At 49.6% G+C, this 27703-nt stretch overlaps 2 protein-coding genes across 5 annotated transcripts; one reads left to right on the forward strand and one right to left on the reverse strand.

The window, feature by feature from the left end:
• Nucleotides 1–4: 4 nt before the first annotated feature.
• Nucleotides 5–24171, forward strand: LOC106741590. Of its 4 annotated transcripts, none has more exons than XM_014613725.1 (11): nucleotides 5–526; nucleotides 3800–3908; nucleotides 9072–9233; nucleotides 10991–11375; nucleotides 12709–13137; nucleotides 14270–14457; nucleotides 18699–18828; nucleotides 21897–22037; nucleotides 22213–22397; nucleotides 22484–22707; nucleotides 23057–24171. In XM_014613725.1, exons 2-11 carry the CDS (start codon nucleotides 3837–3839, stop codon nucleotides 23178–23180), a joined length of 2040 nt encoding a protein of 679 aa, XP_014469211.1. In that variant the 5' UTR covers nucleotides 5–526; nucleotides 3800–3836; the 3' UTR covers nucleotides 23181–24171. The 4 variants fall into 4 exon arrangements, with proteins under 4 accessions (XP_014469211.1, XP_014469213.1, XP_014469214.1 ...); XM_014613727.1 differs by having other exon boundaries at nucleotides 12718–13137; XM_014613726.1 differs by lacking the exon at nucleotides 5–526 and adding an exon at nucleotides 2264–2558.
• LOC106741594 (dnaJ homolog subfamily C member 22) lies at nucleotides 23320–27666 on the reverse strand. Its single transcript, XM_014613736.1, has 5 exons — nucleotides 27142–27666; nucleotides 26592–26739; nucleotides 25200–25564; nucleotides 25020–25127; nucleotides 23320–24509 (listed from the first exon to the last, which is right to left on the reverse strand). The coding sequence occupies exons 1-5, from the start codon at nucleotides 27427–27429 to the stop codon at nucleotides 24300–24302; spliced, it is 1119 nt and encodes a 372-aa protein (XP_014469222.1). The 5' UTR covers nucleotides 27430–27666; the 3' UTR covers nucleotides 23320–24299.
• Nucleotides 27667–27703: the final 37 nt, after the last annotated feature.

Here is a 27703-nt window from a genome sequence, read left to right on the forward strand (position 1 = left end):
TTTTCTTAGTGCGAAGCGCACCGGCCGATCGTCGCGCGTCGTCGCTCTCTCTGTCTCCATCTCTCTCTTTTCGTCGGTCGTCTTTATCAATCGCCGGCGGATCCAAGAAACGCTCGGCAGAAATAGAATACGCGCCTCCTCGACGTCCTCGCGTTCTCGCCGACATTCGCACGGTACGCACTTGTGGCCGTGCGCGCTTGTGCTTGTCGTCTCCAGAAACACCACTTCTCGCCGCGGCCGCAGGTACAATGCGTTATAATAATTCGCGAGTGCCCGTCGTGGACGCGAGCCGCGCGCGCTCTTTTACGTGCTTCCGCGGCGCGACCGATCGCCGTAGATCGAGCGTGATCTGGAACCTCGTCGTCGAACCGACGCTGACAGCCGTGTCATCATCGATCGCGCGAGCCTCCCCGAGAAACGTAATGTAAAACGGCAGCCCTTCACCCGCCGAAGATTCTACGTCAACGTGATGACCACCGACCGGCCATTATCGCTGGCTGTCGAACGGAATGCGCTAGCCTAGACGGTAAGTTCGACTTGGGACGCGAAGCGAAAAGCTCAGCGAGTTCGTTCTCGCCCGTTGGACTTTCACCCTGACCTGCACTTCACGCTCCACCACCTGCGACTTGGCTAGCACGCGTCTCCCTTCTTCCTTCCTTCCTTCTGATTATTAATAAATGTTTGAATTTTCGCCGTAATATTCTCGCAAAACGAGAAACTCGACCGTCGCACGACGAACATTTTTGCGTAAATAACTGCAATTTTCGTCGTACTTTAACATGAGAATATATTGAAAAGTATATATTCGCCTTGTTAAAGTGATATCAACATTTCAGTAGACCGTAATTTACACGACGTTTTTTACCGTGTAGGTGTACGTAAAAATCGAATAAGAAGAATCGAGTCTCAGGGTTGCGCAATTGTTATTGCACGGAAAGTCCAATTCTCCCAACACGGAGGCATTCGGCAGTTTCCACTTTTCGCGAATTCACACTAAGGGGGAAGATTCATGATCGACCTTGCGATTTGAAATTGCCGAGATTACGCATACCCCCAACTCTCGCGTTTCAACACAACAACTTCAACGGCCGACAGACGCGGAGATTGAAGTAGATCCGACAAAGATATCGAGCGCAAATGTCGCCTCCCACGAGCGGAAAACTCCCCCCCTCTCTCTCACTCTCCGCTCGAAAAAACAACGAAAGTAAAAGTGCGTGTTCTCGCTTACCAACAACCGAAGTTATCGATTCGCGCGCGGAATTTGCTCAGCTGTCGCGACTGCCGTAATCGCGCGAGCGATAACACATATCGCCGGCGCGCAATAATAAGTAAGCAGGCACGCCGCGTGGATATGGCATTGAGGCTCGTATTTTTCGCTTACGTATTTTCGTAAACCGGGAGCGAAGTCAGCGGGTTTCGCGCAGGTGAGTGTCGTCGAAGGTCCCTTCGCGCGGCCTCGGCGAGATGTGCAAAAATCGCGAGGGTCTCCGCGGTGGTCGCTGCTGCGCCTTTATTTTTAGCGACGGCTTTTCTAATTGATCTTGGATCATCGGACGGAGCGAGCACGTGGCTACACGCCGTGCAACCGCGGCGACCGCGTGTCGCGGCTCGAAAATAGCACGAGAATCGGGAAAGCGGCTAGACGAGGCTCGCTCCTCGGTGGAGGGAGAGCAGGAGCTCGTGTTTCCGTCTATCCAACGCGTGTTAGCCTGCGTGTAATTTCGAGGACGGCTCGTAATTTCAGCGACGTGTCGGCCGGTGTTCACGCCAGTCAGAATTTCGGCCGACGGCGCGTCGTCATCCGCGGCCGTCTCGACGGGACTCCAGTCTTCCCCTCGTCGGGAAATGGAATACTGGAAGGTGCAGTAATACGAGGACGGAATGTCTTGTTTTCAGTTTCAGATTTCGGTGGCGCAATCGTACGAAAATAATCCCTCCTCGCGTTTATTTGCGGAAGAGCGACGACGAGAAATCGACGGCGAGATTCATCTTCTCGCTCGGGATTTGTTAATCGCTAAAATGGCATTTTCGTCTCGCTGAGGACTCGACGCGTCCGTTTTAATTAAATTCAAATCCGTGTCGCGCGTATTCGGGCGTGTTGAGGCAGCAGCTGTCGAGACGAACTGCGAAGCGCCATAAATCGGGACGCAATTAGAATTCTGCCGCGGGCTTTTTCGAGCTTCCCGGCGACGGGACGCCCGGCAAAAGCGCGCATCCAAGAGAGCACATCCTAATTTTCCATCGCGGCGAGGTATCGTAACACCTGGCTGAAATCCGCGCCTGCGTGATGACGGGGCCTCGCTCCAACCCTCGTGAGACTTTCGGTGCGAGGGTGCAATTTAAACTTTGGCCCAGTAGCCAATCAACCCCTTGACGAGCGGACGATCCGGAGAGAAGTCGGTCGCGCTGGAAATAACGAGTTCTCTCGCGGCCCAACGGCGCTTGTGCAAATGGTGCGATTTTTCCCGCCAAGTTCGCCGTCGTGTTGTCGCCGAGAGGAATTCCACTCAACACCGTGTTCCGACCGCGAATCGAAAGGTTACACCGGTTCCGCGAAGGTAACATTCTCGATTTCAACTCCGACTCTGTACCGACAACGTTCTAAAGACAAATTGCTTCGTCGTGAAAAGAAAGAACTGAAATGATTACAATTATGCGAAACGATCAGAAATATTAAATATCACAATTAAATGTGAAATAGATGAGACAATCGAAACGACGATTGGAAGTCACCGTACGCAGAGAAACTCATTTACTTTACTCAAATTCTTCTTTGGGTATGAGCAAACTAATGTTTTGGTTGCGAGAACCAAAGCTTGGTTCTCTGAAACGAGAACGAAAGAAAGTTCGATTCAAAGAACCAAAACATTTGTTTGTCCATATTCAAACGAGAATTTTATATGAGTCAACTAAGTGGATTTTTCGGTGTATCTTTGAAAAGAATTTGATTTCCGAATCAACGTTGAAGTGGTGCATTTATAGACGGCGAAACTTGACGCATATTGCTTGCAACATATCGGAAGTCGTGATCTCGAGGTGATACATTCGAAGCTCCGCGCACGCGGTGCTCGCGTGAAGAGAATACGAGATCCCGTCGCACTCTCGTCTTCTAAAGCGCCTAATTACGTGATTTAGAACACGCACGAGTCTGGCCGAGTGTGGCCCGAGTACAGGTATCCGAAAGGATCACGCCTCAGGTCGTGACCCGAGGTGTGCATCCGCGGGATTAGTTCGATTCGAAAGGTCACGCTGAACTTCTGCGGCGACCGGGGTTCATTTCGAGTATCGGTCAAGATCACGTCGCGAAACTCCGATATCCTCCGACGAGTGTTTCTTTCTTGACCATTTATTCAACATTCGTTATTGTCCAACTAAACAATCAACCTCTCGATACAATCTCTCTCAACGAAGGACAAATTATTTTCGGAGGTTATCGCGGAGAAATATTCGCTCGTATTTGATATTCGAGATTTCCTCGCAGTGGGGAGAAATGCTAGATTTAGCTGCCGGCTTGGAGTGATTTTTGTGGATGTTCCCAACGTTTCGTGAATACTTCAGTTCACTTCATTCGAGAGAGGAGCAACTTGATGCTGCATCAAGCACAGCAAACGTTGGGAGCAAATCCGGAAAATACGCGAGAGCTAAATTCAGTATTCGCTGTAATATCGCGCGTGTCACGTAGATCAAACGTGAGTAACCCGAGTGAGAACGTTGCGTGAACAGACGACTCGGCGATGCTAAAATATAAACGGTGGTAAAAAGCGAGAATTAAAGAGTCGATTGAATTGATTCCTTTCAGTGGCCCGGGAGAGCTTGCAACGTGAGCGACCAGGGTCATGGTCTTGAGCGAAACCCTCACGGACTCCAGCTTCTTGGCTACCACACCGTTCAAGATCAGATTTAAAGCGGTCAGTAGCGTATTTACTCGGCATGCGTGCGTGCGTGCGTGGGTGCGTGCATTCGTTGCGACAGAACTTTGAACGTCGTGTCGAATCACGAGCGTGACTCTGCCCGTCCGGATATGCGACCGCATCTTCCGCGAATGTCAACGACACGGCCGGCGACGATGGCGCGTGACGTTGAAGCGAAACGTCGTAATTATTGTTATTCCATCGGGCGATATCGCGTGAGACTTATTAACAGCGGTAAATCCCCCGCGAATTGGCACGCGCGAGGAATCTTAATCAATCCAATCGCATCCCGGCGAATCGTCGGAGCTCTCCTTCATGTTCGCGCGCCATGGCGTGCCGGAATCCAACCGCCGAATCTGATCGCGATAAATACCCACCGCGTTGAAATACGGTCGTCGGATAGCATCTAAAAGCCACATCGTCCTGAATCACCGGCATATACCGGCCGAAAAGGAATACAAAGAATCGGATAAACGCTTTTAATCAGAAACTTCCTCGGTAAATAATCACGCAGCTTAATTCACGCTTCTGATAATAAAAGAGAATCGGCCACGGACTATCATCGTCACGTTGAATGTCGTGACGGTCACCAGTGATATGACACTACCGTGTCACATGAAATTGTGTATAAAATATAATTAATTGCATTGGGAAAATCGATATATGCGGCGCGAATTAAGAGACATATCCGTTTCGATTTATTACATTCATTCACCGTGTCTTTGATCATTCGATCGTCAGTTAAACTTCTGTAATAGTCTATGGAAATCAATTCAGAGAAAAAATCATTCTGAAATCTCACCGCGAATGTCATAAAAATCACTTACGTTAAGAAAAAAAAGTCGATGACACAGGAATGAGGAGTCTCCAGTGGGGCTCTGGAAACGTCGCGACGCCCACGGGTGTGACGTACCCGTTCTCGCGTCGTAATTAATGAAGTACACTTTTAATCGTGACCCACAGCCAGTTCGCGGAAGTCGCGTGCGTAAGCGTCGAGGTGCAACCGCGGGGTCGGTTGAGTGTCTCCCGTCGAGGATTTCTTTCCTCTTTTTTTTTTTCTTCGTGGCAGAAGAGCGATCCGCACGAACAAATGCGCGCGAGCTCGTTACGATGCCGAGCTTCGAGGATGCCGACCTTGGCACGAAAGGCGTCGGCGCCTCTTCGAGACGAGGCGATTAGGAGCTCGCGTGCTCGCTTCTGCCTCACCCGCCCCTCACGCCAACCCCCTTTTTATCGGAGCTTTTGCTTTATCATTTGGCGCACATGCCTCATCCATTTTTCGATTCCGCAACTCTGCGGTTTTATCCGCAAATAAATGTCATCCGGATGACGACCTGCGCGATTAATCCGCATTACCTGGCCTCTTCGCGTTCGTTTTCTTGATATATATATATACACCTCTTTACGAGGGACATTATATCTCTTCCAGAGAATTCCTTCCTTTAAGATCGGGATTTCCACCAAAGGCCAGCTTCGTGTGATTTATTCTCCGTTTCGCGCGCCCACGAGGCGCCTTTGCGCCCTATTTCGCAAATTCGCGAGCTCAATTTAAATTCTACTCTACATCAATCTTCTTAATTAAGCTTCCGGGTTAAAAAGAGAATCTATCTGCACGCGCGGACATCGAGTAACGACAGTGAAAACGACGAGCGGATAAGTATCTCGTACGTAACATGATGATATAGAGGCAAATTTCCGTCGCAAATGTATGTTACGTTAATATCTAACGTTGTCGCAGAATTACGCGATTGAATTTTCTTTGAAAAACGCTTGCTCGTACGAATCGAAAATCCACTCTAAGTTTGAATTGAACATTCGCCCTGCGAGAAGTCCAGGGAGTACAACAATATTTCTCCGTTTTCAGCCCGCGAAAACTATTACTTTGAGTGGTGATGGCGTGCATTTGGCTGATTGAATATGACCTCGTTTTCAGATATACCACTTTTCCGTAATAACGAGTGATTATAACGCGTTATTATTACCGATCAGAAATTCGAGCAGAAATATCGATTCCACGGCAGTATAATCCAACTAATGCACACCTTACGCGCTCGAGCCCTCCGATGGAATAATTCGCGTCTTTCGCGAAATTTCGCCGAGGGGGAACAGCGTGGCTAACGGCACATAAGGCTTGATCGGAGCTTTCGAGTAGACGTATGCCGTGTACAGCGGCTCTGTCAGCGACGAGTTCTCATGCGGTACGGTCAATCACTGTCAGGAAGCGCACACATGTCTGTGTGAAAGTCAATCAGACCGGGCGTCCGACTGACGCGGTGCGGCGCATCACTGACGTTTCCCGATGGAGTTACAGCGGCCGAAAGGACGCTCGGCGTTTATAAATCAGATCCACGTTACGTGCATCGGGGAATATCGATCTCTCGATGTCGAATGCGAGAGCCGACCTCCCGGCGCATTAATCCCGGCTGCTCGCTCCGCGCGAGGAGGAGCCCTCGTTAATCCGTGAGTGCACTCGCGGCGCTTCTAAGAGCACCTGATGCTCGTCCGCTCCCAGTGTGCGTCACAAGTAGAGAAAGGAAGAGAAAGAGAGAGAAGGAAAGAGGAGACTAGATCCCGACCGTTTACTATCGGGGGGAAAAACTTACATCGTTACTCAAGGGCTCTTTAGCGTAAAGCCGAGAAGAATGACGCTCGGATAAATTACAGAGCGCGCGATAAATCCGCCAAGATCGAGAGTACGTGTATTAATAACGTCGTTGTTAATAATAAGTGGAAGCGGAAGTGGTTTTGAAGGGAGAGGGCAACGAACGACCGACACAAGCGTCGCTCTGTCGGTCGCGATAATGTCACGCGCTATCCTTCCGGCTGGTCCGGAAGGGGATTCCGAGTTGAACGATGTCCCGCGCCCGTTCGTTTTTCCGGATTCGACAGAGCGAATCGGCGCGCTCCGAGCGTATCGAGCGATTAACGTCACGTCGGTGAAATTTTAGCCGCAAGCTGGCAAGATATGACACTTACGCGCACCACCGCGACTAATCCGCTGTCGCGATAGCGCGTCTCTTTGATTAATCAGCCGTTCTTATCGCGGGCGTGCGCGATCCCGCGGTTTTCGAGGTGCAAACCGCGGTTCGCGCGGACAAACGAAAGTACGTACGTCAGCGTATGTCGCGAAATATCAAGCGGGATTCGTCACGCCCGACGAGAGGGAGAGAGGGAGGGAGCTGTTTTTTTTTTACCTCGCTCTTTTTTTCTTTTTGCTTCTTTTCCTATTCGCCCTGTGACAAGCGGCGATCACTCTTCCGGCCATTGATCATCCTCCCGTGGAGGAGGCGCTTACCGGGATAGATGCACGAACGTCGTATTTTACAGCATCCGATATTGTTCCATACGTCGCGCCGACGGAAGCTTTCACGGAGCGACGCAATTGTTTGGATATGAAACGGTCTATTCAGGGGGAGCAAACGCGGCGGAATCGAGCGACGAAAACTCGATAACTGGAGCGATAACTCCGAAGCCCATTTACCATATACTATAGTAGTCGGCTCGTGCCAGTTTCGTCCGAGTCTCACGAAGCGAGATCTCGGCGGCCTCTACGGCGTTACAGCGTAGTGTCGTGTGTTAACTATCGCTGTTTTCTCGCGAATTCCCGCCAGTTGCCGATAAACTGGCAGTACGCGCGTGAATGATGGATTGTTTGGCGATCAAATGTTTCCCGACGGGGACTCAATCGCGAGCGCCTTCATTCATAATTTCCCCGCGCGCTACGACGTTGAATTCACCTTCGTGATTCGGATATTTCCCTTAGGTCGCTAGGTGCGCGTGTAATTAAACGCAACGGGGAGAAGAAGCTCGGTTAGATTCCTTTAAATTCACTCGAGTTAATTAGATAAATGAGAGTTAACGCGAGGAATCCCGAAGCATTCCGTACACCGTATTTTCCTTTTTCGACCCTCGCGTACAGCTTCTCCACCGGTGTGCGGATAAGCTGGTGAAATTGGAAAATTCAAAATATTGGCGGACGGCCAAGAGTCGCGCGATGACAGTGTTATATCGTGCAACATAACGACATCCGAAGCAACATCCGAAATAACCGTGTAAGCGCGCTCGAAAGAAGGTAGCGCGATTTTACGCGAGCGCCGCTCGCGAGGTCGGCTTTACGCTCGAGACCGCCTTGCCCGCTTTTCGTTTTTCGCTTCGGATTTGCGGCAATTTCCGCCGGCCGTAAAATTAACGGAGGCAATGAGTACGAAGAAAAAAACAAATCGATTCGCGAAACGCGTTTCCATCGGAACTGCAGCATTTGCCTGATTAGAAACACCGAACGAACGAACGAGCGGGAATTGAAATTCCTCCTTTTGATCGATAGATAGGCGGAGAGAAACAGTTACCTGCTCTGGGCGGTATATGTACGGTGCAATCATTTCAATACAGGGTTTTCATACGACGTATAATTGATAATTCAATTAAATAGAACAATCAATTAAAAGGAATGCTGGGAAAGAAATGAGAAAAACTCGTAAATCCGCCTGTTTATTCAGCATTTCCTTTTATCGGTAGAGAGAAGTAGAGAAGAATAGTTATTCGTTATGGACAGTGTTCTCGAAGAACGCACACGACGCAAATATCGAAATACAAGACATTTCGTACAGCACACGATCAATAATTTAATCAAACAGAAAATTAAAGTGAAAGAAAAAAAGAAGTAAAAACTCAAATCTTGTTGATTCAGCTTTATCGGTCGTTCCACGTGATTCTCGACGCACGTGTTGACGATGCCGTGCGAGACGATGAAAAGAAATATAGGCTGAAGAAATCGCGGCATTTGCATGACAAAACAGCCGATCTCGAGATACGAATCGATAAGAGTCGGCGAATGCACGCATTTCGATTTACATTACAGCCTTTTGTATCATTTAATTGATCTCTCCGGCCGAGGATTAATCTTGATCGAACAAATCCCGAATAACATTTCTCCACGATTTTATCCAGTCGACCACGCGTGTTCTTCTCATCTGAGTCTTAAGCCTCCGTAACATGGTCCCGATCCAAAACGAAGAAAACGATTCGCCGTTAAACTGAGCTCTCGTTTTTCTACGTCCGCGAGGAACGATCGTTCTCCGACTCACGTGACACGAAAAAAGAAAGACGGAACGAAATATATTATCATTCTCAAGCCGATCGGCGATACCTCTTCTTTTCCAGCCTCTCACGGGCCTCAGCCGACCTTCGACGATGGTGGGTGGCCGCAGGGTGAAGCTCGCGGCGAGCAATGAAACCACCACCACGTCCATGGTCACCAGCGGCGTTACCAGTAGGAGCGACAACAACGTCGTTGTCTCCACTGTACAGCCGACCACTCAGCAAGTAAGCTCACTCTCTCTCTCTCTCGGTTTCTCTCTCTTTATCTCTCTCTCGGTTTCTCCCTCTCTCTTTGCCTACCCATCTATCTATCTCCATCCCTGTTTCTCCCTTTCTCTCGCGTCGTGCATCCTCGTTTTCATACGTCGACGCGTATCATCGACGGCTCGGTCGCGCGACGTCTCGCGGCCTCGAGAGAGCGAGTAGCAGTCTATCTCGCGACGCGCGACTCCTCCGCAAAGTGTCGACGCGTGCGGTATCGTTCGCGCCATTCAACGTCCGTGCGAGAAAGAGAGAAGCAGCCGGGCACATTGTGCGATCGTAGCCGGAAAAAAGACGGGGGGGGGGGGGGGGGGGNGGAGGGGGGAATAACACGGAATAAGAGAAACGTGGGTCGTCGGGCGTGCGCGTCGCACGCGGCGACGATACATGTGGCGTAATAAGCGGAGGCACGTTGCTCCATTGGCGTCTTCGCGGAGCGATCCGAATCCGCGATCCCGCAGGAGCCCTGTGCTTCCCTCTTTAATTGCGATTTCGCGACGAACCCCCGACTTTTCGCCTTTACGCGAACGGAAACGCACGCGACGTGCGCGCGAACAGCATCGGCTGCGAGTACTTCTCGCGCGTCCGTCTCTTCTTATCGCAATTTAAACGAGACTTTGCATCAACGTAATCACGGTGAACGAAAAACATCCCCTTTCCTCCGGTAACGGTAAATTCCAGTTGTAGAATTTCACCCGCGGAAGTTCGCAACAAGTCCCGCGGACTGTTCCGCAATTCTCGATGATCCCGTTAATTATTTTCTTCGTCCGGTCTTGACGATCGTTTAATATATTTTCGTTTGAGAATTTAATTCTCACTTAACTTTCCGTTTAATCCTTCGTTGAAATTCAACATGTTAATTTAACCGGAGGAAAAAATATGGGATATCTTGTTTCGTATTTTTCGCGAGCATTCGTCTGGATTTTTGATCAGATGCGGAAATTCGAGCGCGGATATTCGATCGAGCGCTACGGATCGCGATGTGTTTTTATTCATCATTTCGTGACTCGCGGGGCTTCCGGAAGCGCCGGACACGCGTAAGTGCGCGGAGCGGATGGATCACACGAAGACGCCCGTGAACGTATAAGGGAGACGCTCACATTCGTGCGTTAATGATGCGTGTGTGTATTTGCGCGCACACGAGGCACCGACCGACGCGAGGGCTTAACTGACATATAAATAGCGCGTTTAAAGAGAGCCGCTAGAACTCTCTCGCGTGTACGTCTTGCGAGCCCATCAGGAAGGCGCGAGTCGCTTTCCGAGGAGGATCGCGCGGCTGGAGCGAGCGGCCGAGCGAGCGAGCGAGCTAACGATCGGTGATCGACGTCGAGGAGGAACAAAATCGAGAACTGTCTCTTAAGAAGTGCGTGCGATTCGTCGACTTCTACTTTTTCTTTTTTCCCTCGGATGGTTAATTGGTGATGTGAACGAGCAAGTGCAAAATGAGCCGTAGAGTCCGCGTCGACGATGACACGCGTAGTTCGTGACGGTAGAGTGACGATGTCGCCGCGTCTTGCGAATTCAAAAGTACTCTTCACGTTGAAAACAATGAGAGATAAAAGTTCATGCGATAAAATACGCTACCGGGTTCGATCGGATTGAATTTGGATGAAACGCGAGTTAGAATGCACTGATCGATGGATTTCGGCTGTTCTTTTAATCCTTCAATTTTTGTCCTTTCCTCTCGGGACTAATTGCGTCTCGTTTCGTGGGTCCGGCAGAAAGTCCGACGGATCCTCGAGGAGCAGGCCAGGTGGCAAGAAAACGGCCCACGCAGACGCGTAAAGTGCACGTCGGGTACCGCTGCCTGCTGCGTGGTTAACAACTACAGCATCGTCGCATCTAGGGGCGAACTCGCTCGAAATAACCGCGCCGCAAGTGAAACGACGGGCAACGTCACCACGAAGAAACGGACTTCGGCGGCGATCGTCAACGGGAGGATTCACTCCAAGGAGGAGGCCGCTCGCTGCGGCACTTTCGCCGAGGAGACCAAGAAGACGAAGGACGCGTTCAAGGAGACGACGTCGACCACGAGGCCGGGCATCTCGCGAGGCATTCAGCGCGGAATAATCAAGTCCGCCTCTGTACCGAAGGACTTGAAGGAAGGTACGTCGCGCAAATCTTCTTCCTTACACGGAAAATATTGTAGTAAAGATTACCGCAAAATTGTGCAAATGTGCGCCAGAAATTATAACTGAAATTGTAATTGCTATAATTAAAATACATATAATAATTTCTATCATAATTCCGGTATAGTCCAGCATAAAAAAATTTCGTAGTAATCTTTACTGAAATATTTTCTCCGTTTACAATGCGAAGTTAAGAAATCGTCTTCTCACAGAGGATAGACTTTTGAATTCCTCGACGAAACTTCCCGATCATTTCTTTCCGACGAAATGTGACCAATTTTTTTTAGCTAATCTCGGAAAATTAGAGGTCGATATTAATATGGATAAACCGCACCTTGTGTGTAATTAACGCGACAGTCATTTCGGCAGCAACAGTACCTCTTTGTAAAATTTCGTAAATTCGCCAATCGATCTCTCTTCCTCGACTACGTGTTAAAGTCGACATTTTTTCCCCTTCTACTCTGGAGGTAGGCGTCGCGCGACACGTAATTAGTTGTTTACCGTCCTAAATATACGGCATCTTGCGACGCAATTACCTCTGATGGAGAAGTTAATTTCCTGTACCATTTATATACGATTACGCTCGGCCGTAGATAGGATCGACGATGACGCGTGCGTATGTGATATTTCATACTTTCGTGACTCGTCGGGGTTGCCGCTAACGAGACAGCAGCGGTACATATATAATATAAACTCGTCCGCGGCTTCTAATCATGATTTTCAACGAAACGAGAATGTACACATTTTTCACCCGTCCACTCCTTTCACTCTCGGGAGAAAAGCCCCGAGGCGTCACGAGAGCCGAATTAGGAAGAATGAAACATCGGGAGAGCATTTCGCCTGAAATCAGCCGAAATAACGCGTTGAGAGATTCGCGTTCGCGAATTTCCGGCGAAAGGGCAACGGCGGCGACTCCGGGTTTACACGATTTACAGGATTCGCGCGTGCTACCGTCATTCGCTCCAATTTCTACCCGGATTTCCATTTCTACCGTAACGAAACCCGAGCACGTCGTGCACGTCATGTCACGCCGGGTTGTTCCGCGTAACAAAACAGAACGGGGGATTCGATTTGCATCGTGTGCCATCGCGGGGGACACGCGAATCAAACGGCGCGAGGGCTCACGCAATCCGCGCGGTGCGGCCGAGCGCAAACTATTCCTCGCGTTTTAGTGCTTTTATTGCGGCGAAAACGACGCGAGCAGCGTAGCGCGTCGTCTATTTAAGCGTGCGACCGGTATCCGCGGCGGGACGCGAGAGTGACACCGGCCAAATATAGCGAGTTCGTTCGGTCGCGACTCACACACGCAGGTCTTCCAGCGAGGGAGAGAACGTTGCAGCGAGTGCCGGAGGACGGCATCCTGAAGAGGTCTTCCGCCTTCTTGGCGAGCCTAGCGCACCCCTCCAGCAAGCAGCTCGGCTCGGACGACGACGCGACCAAGTTCCTCAGGCCGTCCAACAACGGCTACCGGCTCGCTCGTGCCTCGTCCTCGAGGTACACCGGCCTCAAAGGGTACCTCTCGATCTTGTCGAGCGGCGACAGCAACGCGGAACTGCGCGCGTTGCAACGCTCGCCCAGCGTGCAGACGCTGTCGAGCAGCTGGAAGAAGAAGGGCGCCGTAGGCGTGAAGAAATCGGTCTCCTTCAGCTCCGACACCAGCTTCGAGGAGAAACGCGCGCCGTACCGGAAGCAGTCTGCCGTTCACGAGGCCAAGATCTATCGCAAGGGTGTACTTCAGGGTGAGTCTTCCTCGCGAGCTCACTTATCTCGCCCCGCCCGATTTCTGACTATGGATCTTAGTTTCCGTTTTGTGAGACTAGCATTTGCTTCGCATGGAGGAAAAATTCGGTTCTTCGCAACTGATTAGAGATCAGAAAGAAAAGTCTCGGTGACAATAGATGCAAATTCGGCGACAAGATATGATAACTTTGTTACTACGACTGAGAACAGTCGTGTGAACATTCAACCGCGTTGAAACTCGGTTGAGATAACTGAGAGAACGATTGACTGAGCCGAAAGTTCTCACAGAAATTTCCCTGTTCCTACAGTCGAGTTTTCGTCCGGTTTCCCCAGCCAACGGAAAATTTAGTTACACCGACTGGGATTTTTTTAGTGTAACGAATTCGTGTGACGAATAACTTTTGTTTCTTTCTGATGAAGATCGGTCTAACTGAATCGACTCTTGCCTCGAAAATAATCTTCCAGTGAGGCTACTTATGCGCTTTCGCTGGCATTAGTGTTAATTAGTAACGGTATCAATTTCCTCGTGAAATTAACGCGTGGGTAATGTGAATGCAGTCGACGAGTTGGCCGGGAGTTCCATTCGCCTCGAATTTTTCGTATCGCGCTTATCAACAGCGAGAAATTGATCCCGACACGTGACTTCAGCCGCGACCGGCAACGGCTGATAAGAGCGATGTTTGAATCTCGATAAACGTTCGTTTCGCCCTCACGTTGGCGCGAAGAAGCACCTTTCCAAGATAAGCAATCGCAGCGCTTTCGTCAGCGTGCGAGAGAGAGAGAGAGAGAGAGAGATAGGGAGAGAGAAATTCGCAGGGAATAAATCTCTGAATAATTTAACAACGCGCGAGTTGCGCTAATTATCCGCTGCTGGGAGTACCGGAAGTTCCAGCGTATGGCGCGCGATATTTAGGATAGTATATGCCGATTCCAAACCGCAGCACACCGGATGCAACGTCATATAAAACAGGATTATTATACAGCAGTAAACCCCCCGCATTGGACTTAGGGCCAATACAGTTAGGGACAATTGCTGCTGCGCGAGTAACTCGATAAAGGCTTATCCCGCGGCGGCGGTACTAGCCAGAAGGTATTAGGACGGCATTAACGGGGCCACTGTAAATCTTGCAGACCGCGCGCGCGAGGGGACGACTAAAACGAAAGTGCCGCCCTCGTGGGAGACACCCTCCGGGGGCCCTACGGCCCTTCTGAGGGCCGCCAGGGAGGCGGACGACACGGGTCTCAAGGAAATCGTAGCGCAGGCCCGGAAAGTAGGACTGAAGGGCATGGACGTCAACGTGGTCGACAGCAGCGGCAGGGTGAGCGGAAATTTTCTAATCGATCTAATCAGATCCCGATAATTGCCGTCGCGTCCCATCTCACGGCATCACCTCGCACGGCGCGAAGACAACTGAAAAACAAATATTGAAGACGGCCAGTCTTCCCGATATATATCATTTTAGCGAGCTTCATCATTTTCTTTTCTCCCAGTGAAGAACGATCTTGAACCGTTCGCTCGCTCGCCGATCTCGACCCGCGCGAGGTCCTCCCGTGATCGTTCGCAGATATCGGATCAAACCCCGCGGCTTTAAACGAGTCTGATGGATTGGAAAGGCCGGTGGTCCGTAATTAACAGGGCGCGAATCGCGATCGATGAAAGCGCAATTAGGGTCGCGCGCGAGTCAAGCGCGACGCGGCAGGAAACAAATTTCGGTGTCGAATGGATCTATTTTTAAGTCGCCCTCGGAATCCCGACGATCCGTCCCCGTCGATGCGCGTCGAGTCTCGCTCCTCCGAGCCGATCAGGTGTTGTGCGAAAAAAAAATGTGCACGCAACGCGCGGGCCGCCGCTTTCGGCCCGATTGATTCTTCACGAGCGGGATCTCAGCGCGGCACGATGACGCGTCGAGAGATGAACGCCGCCGCGTTTTTCAGCGGGGACGGAACACCGACTCCTGATTAACATCGAGACTTCCATTACTTCGTCGGCGAAAAAAGGACGATGATAATGCAATCGCAACGGTGAAGTTGGAAATCGGCTTCCACCGTTACTAGTTACTACTAAGTGAGATTTCCTTCACTTCATTGCCGGAGAAACGAAGATAGGAAAACGATAATCGCGTGAAATAATCCCCGACTTTTCCTTCGATCCATCTTCTTTCCACTCCCTTGCCTTTCCGGAAAATCCTTGAATCCCGAGCTAAAGATAATCCGGTTTGTTTCGTGCTGCTTTGCACACCGCGGTACACCTCGATCAGATAATCGGCGCAATTAGCACGATGCCCGGGCAACTTTTCTAATTTCTGACGAAACTCCGTGTAATTAACCGGGCTGTTTTCCAGGCGGCCCGGAACGGCGCGCGGATTAAGCGGCGAATCGATGCGACCGAAGCGAAAATTCAAGCGCGGTTTGTCGCCGCCGTCGTTGCGGGCGCCGGTTATTTTCCAACTCGTTCGACGCGCTGCGATTCGACACAAAAATTCCACGCTTCCAGCGGTGGTTTCATTAGCGCCCACGTGCAACCCCCCCCCCCTCCCCCCGTGCACATCGCCCGGTGGAAAAATACCCAATTGCACGAGCACCGCCCGACTCCGGCCGCTTCAGCGACGAGCCGCGCGTGAAATCGCGCCCCGAGAGATATAAGATTGCTTGGATTCCGAGGGCGACATCGCTCGTGAAAACTGCCGGGGTGCGAAATGTCATTTCCTCCCATAAGAATTTCCTTCGCGAAACATTTCAGCGGCAGCGCGATCTTAATCAAACTACCGAATATATCAGGCAGATTTCGATGGCTTCGCCTCGAAATTTCGCCCTGATTAAAGCCCGTATTAATAGTTGTTACTTGAAACTTGTTTCTGGTGAGAAACCTATTTAGCTGGCTCGAACAAACGAATATTTCAGTTGTGATAACCGAAGTTTGATTCTCTGAGCCAAAGGTTTGGTTTCCCGAGGCGAAAATGAAAAAGGTTCGGTTCTCTGAACCAAACATCGGTTCTCACTGAAATACTTGTTTACCCATATCCAAACAAGAATGTTGTTTGAGTCTAGTGGGTTTCTCAGGATATGCACCGGATCACGCTTCCATAATAACGTCATCGCTTATCAGGATAGTAAGATGCGGATCTTTGCAGGTGGCGATAAATAGATATGTCGGATAAGCCCAAAACAAGATACTTTATTACAACTGCCAAAGTCGAGCCGTGCTATAATAATACCTGATCATGTCCGTACCAGAAATTTACCGTATTCTATTTCTGTTCGGGTGAGAGACGCGATACGTAATAAATAACACGATCGAGAGACGAAAAACACGCAACGATCGACGGGAAGTTACCGGATGCTGTAGTTAGCGTTGTTTCGAGGGATACCTCCGACTCGAGGAGTTTAGCGTCGTCCCGCGACAATTCGCAGTTCGATTCGGGTTCGTTGCCATCAAAAGTCGTGGCTTACATCCGAGGACAAGGCCGGGTCGATTCGTTCGGGTTTTCCCCGAGCCCGGCCGTCGCTTCTCGCGTTCTCTTACGCGCCACGGGATCAGAAGGAAACGCGTGATCTACTCGACCCGTACGTAAGAATCGTCTCCGACGTTGACCGCATTCCGTACGCAACGCGCTAAATTAAAGCCGGATCGCGCCTTCGTCCGAACCGCTTCGTCGTCGTTAGAAACGCGACCTTCGCGTAGTCGTCGGCGAACCCGCATTAAGGTCGGGACCAAAGGAAGGCGTGTAGGTGTCCCGGTTAATTGTGACGGATAACATCGCGGCCGCTTCTAAGGTCGCGCACGTGGAGCGGAAAGAGCGGGATCGCGTCGCGCGACTCGCCGATCGATCGAGAGCGAATGCGTGCATGAATGCGTACATGACTACGCGTCGCGTAAAGCGGACAGTTGCGTATTAACCCTGAGACGGCATTTAAACAGATACCTGATTTCCTTAAGCGGATCACCGGCAGTGACTCAACTAGGCTGCTTCAAAGGATCCGCGCGAGGTCGACAAGCGCGGCGCGACTCGCGGAGAATCGCTCCGGCACGCCGATATTCCGACATACCTGTCGTTACTTGCGACCAAGTTACCTTGGTGTCGCAGTTATGTTACCGCATCTGAATCTCCCGGAGCGAAATATCTCACTCCGAACGCGTGGGAATTTGTTTGACAAGATGTTTGTTTAGATCGTGAAGATACCGCCGGCCGGAATCGCAAGAGTGAATGCGTAATTCGGATTCAGGCGAGTATTCACGGTCGGATGTTATCTTTAAGACAGTCTTACGTTCAGCTATAGGTGCTTTGTTGTTAATGAAATGAGTCGTACGGTATCTGAAGATGAGCTCGAGATGGTCTTAAATATAAGACCAGATTACGAATACCGGCTTCAGAATAGATTCTTCATCCGTACAAGGAAATATTTCGCGATCGAGTGAATGTCCCAGTAAACGCTGAAATACGTCGGATTCACTCTTCAATTTCGAGCATTCAATTGAGAGATTCAAAGATGCCTCTACTCGGCGATTCACAGAATGGAGAATTCGTTCTATATGAGTGAAAAGTCACGGAAATTCGCGTGACTTGACTCTCATTTTACTTTTCGAGTGCGATTTCGCTCAAAGAATTTTCGAGAATAGAGCATCTCGGTTCGAATTAAAATCGATGATCGAAAACTCGGCTAAAATATGTCTCCGCGTTTGAACGTGGTTCCAATGTGATCGTGAATTAGATAGCGATCGGAATATATGTCGTTCTGTGCGCGATGTTGAAAGTTTCATTGTTGAACGCCGAGGGGATCAATCCGCGCGTTCCGCAGTTTTGTTTGTAACGTGCGAAATAGAACTCGCGTGTTTGTCGAATCGCGTTTACGAGTAGCGCGCGAAAGCGTCGTTTCAGAGGCAAATGCGTCTTCTTCTTCTTCCGAGCGTTTGTTAGCACAGCCAGTGTTTTAACATCTGTTTGCACACTGGCGCATGCTGACGCAAGTAAAGCAATAACGTACCAACGTCAACAGCCACTTAATAAATTGATTCTTAGTGGATAGTCCATTGTGCGCGTCGTCGCTCTCGTCGTCGACCAAGTCGGCGTACAATGGCGGAAAGAGGCTCACACACCGAGAGAACACGTCTACGTTCAATGTAAAACGCGATTTTCACTTTGTTTTCAATATACCCGCGCTCACGCGCACGTCAGTCGCGCGCTTGCGAGTGAATAGCGCTAAAAGACGAGTGCGCGATTAAATTATTCGCGCTCCGCGCGGAAAACGCGACGACTCGACGTAAGAGCGATCTCACCTCCTCGAAAAGCGGAAAAGTGAGTCGATCGAAGTCGGTGGGAAAAATGAATGAAACTGAAACTCAATATATCGATGTTCCCTCCGACTCGTGACGCGGTCGCTTCAGTTCACAAAGTGTCATCGATTGAATCGTCCACGTGATGCGTCAGAGGGAAAGAGAGAAAGGAGAGGAGGACAATTTGGCGCGATCCACCGCCGACTTGAGTTTACGTAACCGAGCATGCTTTCAGTCCCGAAAACCTGACCGATTATGATCTCGGAATGATTTCTTTGCAATTTGCAGACGGCCATAAGCTACATGGCTGGAAACGGCGCGTCGACGATGTTGGAGCTGGCACTCTCTTTCGAAGGTGTGGACCCGAATCTGCCCGACAACGAGGGTAACACGCCGCTTCATTTCGCCGCTCAGGCCGGTGAGTGATTTTAAGTTACGAGTAAAATATCGAGTAGCCGCGCGGAGAATGCGCGACGATACGCATAATATCGCATACCGCATCGGGAATTGACCCGCTCGGGCTTTCATAATCGCATTTCTAGAATATTCGGCGTAATCGCGATTTTACCGTTACCGCCGAAAACACGCGGTGGGTGATGAATTCTATAGCGTTCCGAGTCGAAATTTTGGTTCTATACTAATCCTGCGAGTTTCATCGAATATGAAGGATCAATAAAGAATCACGAGATGCAATGTATAATATAATATATAATAAGCTAAACGTAGAATATAATGTAAAATATGATAGGCTAAATATGGAAGCAAAAAAGAAGACGTTGACAGATGAAATGAAATCAAATTCGCAATCTAAGAAAACGTCATTTGACGTAAAATCAATATTTAAGAGATTCGTATTAGATTCTCTTTTTGTCTAAATCCGGTATTCATAGCCGTCAATTATTTATCATCTTTAAACGAGAGATGATAATTAATTACAGAATACAAATTTATGAAGCTATAATTATCCGTTAAATAATGACGCATTACAAATACCAGCATAAATTTCGATCCATGATGTCTCTTCATTCTCGGTAAATTCATGAAATATCTGCTAAAATTGGAAATCTCCTGCGTAATGTAAGTGACGCGACATATTTGAAAGTACGTAATGTACTGCCGCTTGCATCCTTCGTCCTGACATTCCGGTTCAGCCTGGCTCCGAGTTGATTTGGATACACCATCATGGCACTGACGTTAACACTGACACTCACGCCCACGATATGATCGGAGAAACGCATATTAATAAACGCGATGCCGTCAAGAGACCGATGAATAATTGAAAGATCAACGGGAATGATAACTAACACACCGACATATGCACGCAACGTCGTCATAGTGTGTGTACGTCTCTCTCGCCGGCTCGACAATGGCTCGATCATGGAAGAGTATGTGACGGCGCGAAGTACCAAAACAACCGGTAAAAAAAGGTAAAAACACAATCCTCGTGAATCGCAAATCATTGGCTCCCGCCGATCAATGAGACGTACATAATCACGGTGGCCGAGAGGTCACAACAATCGACGCTCTCAAAACGTTGCCTTGATAAATTCGACAACGCCGCCTCTTTTCGCTTCTATCTAAGGAACTATCGTTTATTGTGCCGAATCCAAATTTAAATCTCCATTGGCGCGCAGTATTATTGCCGCGCACATGCGAGTGCTATCTTTGCTTTTACCACTACTTCCTCACCGCCCCTTTGGAGGTTTTCAAATCCTGATTGAAATTTTCCCAACATCAATTAAAAATTGTAATACACGGATTATTAGAAAAGAAAGTCCGTTCCTTCATTTACCCATTAATCCCATTATTGTAATGAATTATTTAATTTCTCTCTCATCGCACATATTCTGTCTACAGTCGAGAAAGCTACTATGATTAACACATCGTTTATTAAAATCGAATATCATAATAAATAATTTTACAGGTCCTTCTTTAAGTTGTAACATGAAAAAAACAGCAATAAGATAACCATTTGTAGCGTTAAATGCAGGACAATAGCCCACGTAATGTTATATTTCGAGATTCTCCATCTGTCCTTCAAGTTCGACGAAATTGATATCAGGATTAATGTGGAGCGAAGATTTCCATTTTTTCTCGTATCACTTTGTGATATCGTGAGTCACATATCGCCGAATCACAAACATAATGGTTTCACAAATCTGATTCGGTGCGTCAATCATTCGATTTAATATGTTGAGCCGACTTAACAGATGACCTATGATTCACGACGGAACTGGCGACAGAATTCCATCTGCAAATAAACATGCAAAGCTTTGGAATAGCATTTGCAAGCGTATGTAGCATACGTGTGCGTACGAAGCATTTTCTATAGCAGGTGACGCACGAAATAACAGATAAAATTCTACTTCCAATTCTATTGCGAGTGAAGTCTAATTCTATCGGATCGTCCGAAAGCGGATTTTGGACCGCTCGCGTTGCGGATTTAAGCTCGAGACTCGCTCCTCGCGTTGTAACACGGGACATGATCGTCATCGACAATCACCAGAGAGATATCTAGTGCGTTCCAAAAATGAACCCGGTGGAAAACACGAGGCGGTAAGCGGGGATGGTCGCTCGCTACAGGAAAAGTGGCGAGAATAAATATTACATCAATCGGTATTCGAGCGCGACGACGAGTGGGAGGCGGCCGTTCAAAGGTGACGCGCCGGTTTTCGCGGGAATCTTTTATATTCGTTCACCCGGTCGGTTTAGAACATAATTCACCATCGTGTTTACCTCTGCTTCTTTTCCGCCGCGCGCGATCACACACCTTCGCGGCCCCACGCGGCGGCAAACAGCTCTTTCGATATACCACAAATACGTCCCTCGTGCGGTTCGACTCATCATAGACGTAAAAATACTAACAGTACTAAGCAGGAGGTACTTATTTAACCTAAGCTCGACGTGGAGTTTGATGTATCTACGAAGTGAGAAAATAACGAACGGCCGTGTTAAAATCGGCCTGTCGTATCTTCCTTTCACCCACGCTTTTTATCTTCTAACGATGTTTCTTCTCCTTGGCACGTGTACTGTTTTTATATATAGCGAGGTAAAATGTAACGTACCAGTTCGAGAAATTCGCGAAGAAACAATGCTTTGTACAAAAGAGAGACGTCAGACCGCGGCCGGCCGTCGAATTTCGATTCTCCGAAACCGGCGAACCCGACCCGCGATATTTTTACACGCGCGGAAATAACGAGCGCGTTCGGCGCGGATCGGCGATAGGCGCCCGATAGAAAATGCCGGGAACGCGATTCCGAGCCTAATGCCAAATCTATCCGCGGGCTTTCGCGCCGACGAGGTTCCCATCGCGTCACAGCCGCCGAAAATAGCGAACGTCGGGTAGCACTTCGCGCGCAGCAGCTACGCGATGATGACGCGCGTCGAAAAATGTTCCCCCTTGCCAAAACACCGGCGCGGGTTATGAAATAAGTACGCGTGCGATTATGCGAGTTCACATGTTTCCCCTTATGTGTTCGCCGACAGGGCAGACCGAGTGCCTCAACATCCTCCTGCAGAGGTGTCCGGACATCGAGGTGGACGCCAGGAACACCTTGGGCTTCACGCCCCTCATGAAGGCCGCCCTTCAAGGGAGAACCAAGTGCGCGAAGATCCTCTTGTTCGCCGGTGAGTTGAAAGCTTTCGCGGACGAAGATGAATCGCGAATTAATGTTTGCTCAGCGCGCATTGAATCCTCGCTCGAAGTCGCTCGAAGCAATCAACGTGTCGTGCGGCACGAGTCGAAACGTTGCCCTCGCTCTCGGTATACTTCTTTCTCGTGAACGTCGCGCGAATTCCGCAGGTGCGAATCCTACGTTACGCGATCACGGTAGAGGCTTGCGGGCCGAGCAGTGGGCGAGGTTTTGCGGCAGATACGTGTGCGCCGAGGTGATCGAGAGATTCGCGAGGCATCGTCTGTTGGAGCGAACGACGTCCTGCCGGTGGGGCAGCGAGCCCGAGTTGGCCGCGAAAGTGTTGCAGGGCAAGGTAACGTCGTGGCAAATTGCAACCGAACTAATATTAACGCGCACGCGAGAACGGGGGGGCGTAAAAATCCTACGTAAACTGCGCAGGTGACACCGCTGCCCACGAATCCATTGCCGCCGCCGTCGACGGGGCTGAAGTCGAAGATACGGAAGGTCTTCCGTACCACTTCCGGTCCCGATCGAACCTTCTCCCTGGTGTCACAGCTCACCAGCGCGGCTCTGTGCGCGAGCAGCCCGGCCTTGCCGAAACCCGGTGACGTGCCACCCGTGGTGAAGAGTCTCCTCCGACCGTTGAGTGTACCTCAATTAAGGTACTTCATTAAAAGCCTTTAATTCAGTTGAAGAAGCTCGCTCGTTTCCCCTCTCCTTCTCCTGCTCAATCAGCTAATTCGAAGATCGGCTTTTTCCACACAGGCCGTTAACTTTAGTCCCAATTAATCACAAACTTCTCGTTCGTCGGCAAAACAAAAGACAGATCGATATTCAAAACGAGGGCTTCGATGAAAATTTGTATTTACGAAATTTAGGAAAATCAATTGAGATATCATTGACGAACTTCGAAGAATTCGCAGCGTGAAGATATGAATTCCCTCGAGTTCACTTAATTATTGCGAGCTCGCGACGAAGATAAGGTATCAAGGTGGTCTCCTCCTCTTTCAGGGTGACGTTGGTCTCGCCGCAGGACTTTCTGGAGAAAACCTCGGAGAAGTACGGGATGACGTTCACGGACAAGATCGAGAGCGCGATGGTGAAGCCGCCGCGTTCAAAGAAGAAGAGCAAGTAGTCGAACGCGCGCGAAGCTCCCGCGGCAGCCGTCGTGGGCAGCCGCGTTTGTAGTCCGCCTTCGCTTCGCGTCGAGCAACCTCGCGAAGGGAGAGATTGCGCAAGTCGCTGCTTGACGTAAGCAGCGGAGAATATTTGTGATCTATCCGAGATACGTTTACGTGTTATCCGATATTCCATTGTTGCCTGCAAAACCGATCTGGTGATCCTTCTCCTCCTCCTCCTCGTCGCCCGAACGACCTCCGCCGCGCGGTTCTTCAAGACACAGCCTTCAAGCAAGCCTTTCCGCTCTCTCCCTCTCTTTTTCCGTTTTCACCTCGCCGAAAAATATTAGCGCTCCATTTTCCTGCCCCCCCCCCCCTTTTCCCTCTCTCGGAGGACGCGCGTGCACGGAGATCAAAGAGAAGACCTTCGGAAGAAACCGATCGCCTCCGATAAATCAGCATCTGCAACCGGCGGCTGGCCGAAGTGCCGAGTCACGCTTACGGTAGCCGCTACTCGAGATTGTTTTCGATGTAAACCTTCGGCGGCCGCCGAAGGCGTAAACATTCGGGACGGTCGAGTCTTATTTTTAGTTTAGACTCCTAATGGATCGCGAGATGTGGCGGAACGGCACGGTGCGAGCGGAGTTTACGAGAGAGCGGCCGCGCGCCGTCGAGGGTCACCGCGTGATCGGCGGTGAAGCCGGGAAATCCGCTGAGAGAGGATCACCTGATCACACATGTTCACGATCCGCCGTCGCCTCTCACCGTCTTGCCGAATGGAACGTCGATTTAGCCGCGACACGCGTGCTGGGCATCGGAGAACTCGCTTCCTCCGGACTTCACCGAAGGGTTCCGAAGAGTTTCAGAGGCGAGCGAACGAGCTTGCGAGCTTGCGCACCTCGCGAGTCTCCCTCTCTAACTTATATAACACGCGTTTTACGTACAAGATTTTATATCGATGCAGTTACTGTCAGAGATGGTTGTTAAAATAAATGTCTTCTTGATCAATCGTTCCTTCCTGTTTCTTTGATTGGCTTATTTATAATCGACCATGCTGGCGAGCATCGCCCGTCATTTTGCACGTGGAAGTACGGCGTTCGAGGGAACTTCGATCCTCGGAAATCGTCATCGGCGGTTCACTCCTCGGAACGGCGGTTCCGACGTTGTCTGCGATTCTTCGCCCGCGATAGGATCTCGTACGCCTGTTGAATCTCCATGAACTTCTCCTGAGCCCGACGCCTCTCCACCTCCGAGCCCTTAACTTTGTCCGGGTGATTGTCCCTGGAGAGACTTCGCCATCGCGCCGTGACTTCGGTTTGCGTCGCGGTTTGCGGTAGATCCAAGACCTACAGATGGTCCAAGCGTCAATTTATTTATGCCGAGTTAGTTACTTCATTGGTCCAACGATGAAATTCGAATTGGGAACGATTGTTTTGACCGGTACAAATTATTGAATCGATACGAATGTTCGTTCCGTTTTCCACTCAGTATTTCCCGTAGGGATCCTAGAATTTCTACGGGCGTGGAATCACGCAGCTACCGGATTGAGATGGTGAGTCATCGAACAAATCAGAGCGTACTTGCTTCATTGAGAAACCAGTTTGCCTGCATCAGTCGGAAAAAAAGAAAGAAATTTGGTTTCCTTCAACCAAATTGCGTTCGATCGCCCGTTTTTCCGATTGATGCAGCCAAATTGGTTTCTCATTGCGTGTTGATTGAGTATATTTGAGAATAAATAAATGTCATATGTATATTTTGATGAAAGAACGGAACGAACTGGCTAAAAATTCGTTAATTAACACGCGTTGCTAATTCACGAGTTTAATGAATGTTCCGTGAGCGGTGTTTTTCCCGACCTTGTAAGCGTTTATCTCGCCACGAGGATCCGTGAGATCCACCAAGTGCGACCACGTGGCCCAGAATCCGTCATGCTTCGTCTGGTTCCACATGGCCTCCAGGCTCACCTGAAGTGAGCACACAATGACATTCGCATCATACAAACGCGATCTCAGCGTTCAACGTCATCGGGGACCCACCTTGAGGTCCAGCCAAATGGGCGAGGTGAGGAAATGCTGTATCGCTTCCGACAGCTTGATCTCCTCGCCTTCGCTGTCCGTGACGAATGCGTTGAAGTACAAGTAGCTACCCATCACGGAGAAGTAGAGCATGAGCGCCAAGCCTAAACACGTCGCCCTCCGGACGAGGCCTTTCCGCTTTCTCGGCTTCAATCGCCATTGCTTGCTGAAAGTGTCGAAGCTGAAGCTCGAGGCGATCACCATGAGGAATACCCACACGGTGTCGTCGCCGATGTAGTACAAGGTCGGATACGGCAGGTAAGCGGCGACGAGTGCCATCCATATCGAGCCTTGCTCTCGGCCGATATTCCCGATTAGCCAGACGCCTTGCGAAAAGTAAATGAAAAGTTCACCAAAAATCAACCCAAGAATGTCTCCAAGATTTCCACCTTTCCTATAGATCTGTTACGTTTGTGTTGTTTTTACCGATACGTTACAATCCTACTTCGAATGATTTTACCATCCGGCTGCTGGTTACAATTATCGCATCCGATAATTAACGAATGGGGAGATAACACTTAGAAATATCGCTTGACTAAATAGGATTGCCGCAACAAAATATTATCGTTATTTCTCGTCCACGCAACAGGTTGCCATGTAAAGCTTGTAGAGACCATAGTTCGCTGGAAGTAACCAGCATGGTTGCCCTAACATTAATAAAAATAGTCATAACATGGATATTAACACTTTAATGGCCGCACGTCTACGCAGTCAAACGTCGCCAGACGCAATCTTTTTGAAGAATTAATTAAAAAAAACTTTATTAAAATTCACGAAACAATTCTTGTTTACATTCATAAATCATCACACAGAGAGTGTGGTATTGGCCAATAATCTTCGGCGGTAGCATCACACACGTGTTGCGTGAGCGGACAATAACAGTTGTTCCGGCTATCACACACATGTTGTGTGAACGGCCATTAAAGTGTTAATATTGATATTGATACAATTGGTATTGATACAACTGGTGACACTGATTATACATTTACAAGGAATGAAAAAATGCACTAGCATCGTATATTGATAGAATTTTAGAACAGTGTTAGAAATTAGATTAATTGCGATTGTTCGGTAATCAAAGGGGGAGGGGAGGCTTTCGCGTGGCAGCTCGTATGATGAAATTCGCGGAAAGCAGCGAGCGATTGTTTGATTTTTATTTCGTTCTTCTCGGTCTTTTTTCAACGCTTATTACAGGCAACGTTCCACTTCTGATCGGCGTCGTAGCCTTAGAGACTTATCGGAAGGAACATAATTTACCACAAAGCTAATCTGTGACATACGATAAGGAAATATGACGTGTCCTTAACAAAAACGGCGCTCCAGTTTTCCCCGTTTGCAACTGGCGATTCTTACCTAGCGCGATCACGGCCGGCGTTAGGATCACCAGATGCTTGAAATTAATGCCGAACACCTCGTCCTGTGGGATCGCGCTTCTGAACAGCTCGGCCCACAAGTAGCTGACGGCAGTTTCCGCTACGAATCGCGCCGCGGAAAACGGCGGCTGTAATCAACAAATTCCCTCTCGTCAGCCGTTCGCGAAGCTTCCCAATCGGTGTCATATTTCGACAACATCGACCTTCCTCGGTGACGCATTTCTCGCCAATAAATCACATTTCCCCGATACCTGGATACTGTTTCCCGAACGTCCTTGTCGGAAACGCGCCCGGCACACGTTTGTCGACGACCATGAATATTGCGTAACGCATCGGACGTGAATGTTTATGCGGTTTCTGTTACGTTATCGGTTCCTCAAACAAATGCGCGGACAGGGTACGCGGAAAAGTCGTAATTACGATGTTAATAAAGATATCAGGATTAGCGAAGACTCGCGTGGCAGATTCCTCAGCGGCACACGCGCACAGACACACGGCGATTCTAACCTTCACGCCGAGTATTTATTTACCTTGCCATTAGCCCGGACTTTTCGTTTGAAATCCTCGATGAACGCCGGGTCGTCGTTCGCGTCCGCCACGTAAGACGGTATCATGTAAATATCCCTGAGCCAACCTAGCCCGAGGTAGCCGCCGAAAGTGCTCATGTACACGAAAGCCTGATCATCTCTGCCGAGGTACACGTGGTGGGCCCCGAAGAGCCCGCCGAACAGCCACAGCAGGTACGCCCGGAACTTGGACTTTTTGCCGCCGGGCTCGCGAGCCTCCAGCACATCGCTCTTCCCCTTCGTTTTCTCCATATTTCGCTTGCCGAGTCACGTACTGTTCATTTTCGGCTCGACGTCGAAGGTTGATATCTCGCCGCGATGATCGCGACGTTTCCCGCTCTCCTGTCCGTTTTCGCGCGAAGGAATCGCGGGGAGGGAAACGCCGTTATCCGCGCATTTTTCACAGACGAAAATCTCTCACTCGCAATTCGGCCGTTTCCTTCTGTCTGAAGTGCTTCGTCGTGTAAAGTATGTCGCGTTGGCCCGACGGTCGCGATTCCACTGCACCGGTTAAACGCGGTTCAAC

This window comes from Dinoponera quadriceps, unplaced genomic scaffold (genome assembly GCF_001313825.1).
Source record: "Dinoponera quadriceps isolate SergipeBrazil2010 unplaced genomic scaffold, ASM131382v1 scaffold586, whole genome shotgun sequence".
Taxonomy (NCBI): domain Eukaryota; kingdom Metazoa; phylum Arthropoda; class Insecta; order Hymenoptera; family Formicidae; genus Dinoponera; species Dinoponera quadriceps.